At 52.4% G+C, this 3,104-nt stretch overlaps 1 protein-coding gene across 1 annotated transcript; it reads right to left on the reverse strand.

Annotated features, from left to right (window-relative positions):
- Positions 1-707: 707 nt before the first annotated feature.
- Positions 708-3,098, reverse strand: LOC104279657 (protocadherin gamma-C5-like; the record flags this gene model as incomplete). The annotated part of the gene is made up of 1 exon (XM_009877006.1): positions 708-3,098. A coding segment is annotated over one exon (2,391 nt), but the record flags the coding sequence as incomplete, so codon positions are not given.
- Positions 3,099-3,104: the final 6 nt, after the last annotated feature.

Genomic DNA, 3,104 nt, shown 5'->3' on the forward strand with positions numbered 1-3,104 from the left:
TAAAAGCTACAGCTAAATACAGTCACCTACATCCATATTTAGACATTTGAATACAAGGGGCTAAAGTTTTCAAAGCACACCGCTGCCTAGGTCTCTGCAAGCCCAAGGGCATGTAAGGTCACCAGGATCTCTGCAAAAAATGTCACTACGTTCTGTGCTGAAGAGTGAATTCAGCCCCTCACTCAAAATGACCAAGCTGGAAAATGAACATTTGCTGGGGCACAATCAGTGACTAATAACACCTGGGAGTTAACAAGTCAGAAATTTCTACCATGCACCTCTGAAACAGAGCAAAAGAAACACGAGCAACCTTTGCTTTCAGATAACGTCCTCCTGCGTCACGGTTTGTATGTCATGCAGAATAAAGGGGTTAAACAGAATCAAAAAGCTGAACACCCAAACCTCATGACCCTGACTGTGCTAAGAATCACTTTAAAAAGGAAAAGAGTATGAACGGAGCCAAGGAAAAACTCTCCACCTCTACAAACATAGAGTCTTAAATTTTACAGTCCTGCCCAGCCCCTTCCAACAGCTCCATCAAACCAAGCCAAAGCTTTCACCTGCCACCTCTCAGGAGGTGGTGGTGACACACGTTGCCTGAAGCCACCCTCTTAGGTGGAAGGACAGAGAGAGAACAGCCAACTGGCCTGAATATTACAGACAGTTGCGCTTAGCAGACAGGACAGTAAGAAAGACCCATCTCTTACCCCATCGCAGGGACTCACTAAGGTGCTGGTCACCTGCTCATAGGCAGCCATGGTCTCCGCAGTGCTAGAATGGCTGAAAGGTTTTACAAAGAGGAAATCGCTCTGGTCAGACATGGGTGAGAAACAAGAGGTGTAATTCTGTGTCTGGGAGGTCAAGCCCGCTCCTCCCACATCCAGGTACTTGATGAAGCCATCTGGTTTCATCTGTCCACGGAAATGGGAAGCAGGCTTGTGGCCAGTCCCTCGGCAACAACCCGCAAAGGTCCAGCTGGCAGTGCCAGCTTTGAGACAGCGGGCAGCCACCACAGCAAACATGACGCAGGACACAAGGGAAATGGACACCAAGGAGATGATGAGGTAAAGCGTTAGGTTGGTATCCTTGGGAGAAGACTGGGGGAGGTCCAAGGACTTGGCGAAGTCCTGCACACTGTTTTCCTCTGGAGAAATGACTATGACCACAGAGGCTGAAAGGGACGGTGTCCCATTGTCCCTCACTTCGACCACCAGTCTGTGAGGGTCCTCTGACTCCCTGAGAGCCTGTGCCACCCTTATCTCTCCAGAGCGACGTTCCACTTGGAAAGGCAAAGCTTCTGTGGTCTCCTGCAGCTGGTAGGACAGCCAGGCATTATGGCCACTATCAGCATCAACAGCTACGATTTTGGTGACCAGATAGCCAGGTTCTGCCAAGGCCGGGATGGTTTGGTGGAAGGCAGAGCCCTTGGGGACGGACGGGTAGACAATGATGGGAGCATTGTCATTCTCATCCAGCACGAACACATGGACCACAGCAGTGCTACTCAGTGCAGGAGACCCAGCATCCTTCACCTCCACAGGCACCTGAAACACCTTGTCCTGCTCATAGTCCAGAGCCCGCACGGTGTAAACGCTGCCATTGTCCTGGTCTATCCGGAAGTAGGTTGAGATGGGTACATCCTGCATCCCGTTGTCCAGGATGGAGTAAGACAACTTGGCATTGCTACCCTCATCAGGGTCAGATGCTAACACTGAAAAAACAGAAGTTCCAGGAAGGGAGTTTTCCTGAACGTGAGCTGTATCAAAAGGGCTGGAGAAATTCGGTGCATTATCATTAACGTCAGCAATTCGGAGGTAAAAGGTTTTTTGTGTGGCCCTCTGTGGGGACCCTGAATCCACAGCCCTCACTGTGATGTTATATCCGCTGGCCTTCTCCCGATCAAGAGGAGCATTTGTGACCAGTGAGAAATGCTCTTTAAAAGATGACACCAATTTAAATGGGAGCTCTTTCGCTATCTGCAGACGGACCTGCCCGTTGTCACCGGAATCACTGTCCTTCACACCAATGAGAGCAATCACAGTGCCTGGAGCAGCATCCTCCTGCACTGGGCTGGAGAGCGAGGTCAGTACGATCTCTGGGCTGTTATCATTGATATCGATTAATTCCACTCGCAGGTGACAGTGTCCTTCCATGGCTGGGGATCCCTTGTCCCTGGCTCGAACTGCAATTTCGTAAGCACTGGATTCCTCATAGTCCAGTGGGGCTTTGGTTCTGATCTCCCCTGTTTGGGGATCTAAGGAGAACAGCTTGGTGAATTTACCAGGTGCATTATTGCTAGTTTTGAAAGAATATTCCACGTCCCCGTTGGGACCCTCATCCAGGTCAGTGACATTCAACTTAGTGACCAGAGTGCCCACTGGCACGTTCTCCTCCAGATACACCTTGGATATGGGTGGGTCACAGACAGGAGGGTTGTCATTTGCATCCAGGACATGGATAATAACCCTGGCAGTGCCAGATCTTACCGGATTCCCTCCATCCAGGGCTGTCAGTGTTAGGTGATGAACACCCACTTTCTCTCTATCCAGTGCTTTTTCAAGTACAATCTCAGGCATTTTAACACCATCTCCTCTCACTTTGATACTCAGAGCGAAATGCTTGCTGGGGCTGAGCTCATAGGTGGAGATAGAGTTGGAGCCCATATCCGGGTCTTCTGCTACCTCCAAGGGTAGTCGAGTCCCAGGGTTGGCTACCTCAGTGATCTCCAGGACCACCTCCGGCTTGGGGAACTGGGGCGCGTTGTCGTTCACGTCGAGGACATCCACCTCAACACGGTGGAGCTGGAGAGGATTCTCCATGACGAGCTGGAGGTGCAGGGAACACGTGGGGCTCTGCCCGCACAGTTCCTCCCGGTCCAGCCTGCTGTCGAGGAGCAGCACACCTGCTGCCAGGTCCACCTGGAAGTGCCGCTGCCCACCTTCACTCACCAGGCGCAGGTTGCGGGTGGCCAGGCTCCGCACCTCCACCCCTAGGTCCTTGGCCAGGTCACCCACCGAGGAGCCCGGCTGTCGGTCCTCGGGGACGGAGTAGTGGAGCTGGGCGCTGCCGGGAGCCGGCAGGCAGGAGAAGGCTGCGAGCAGCAG

Source organism: Apaloderma vittatum, unplaced genomic scaffold, assembly GCF_000703405.1.
Source record: "Apaloderma vittatum isolate BGI_N311 unplaced genomic scaffold, ASM70340v1 scaffold43780, whole genome shotgun sequence".
In the NCBI taxonomy this organism is placed as follows: domain Eukaryota; kingdom Metazoa; phylum Chordata; class Aves; order Trogoniformes; family Trogonidae; genus Apaloderma; species Apaloderma vittatum.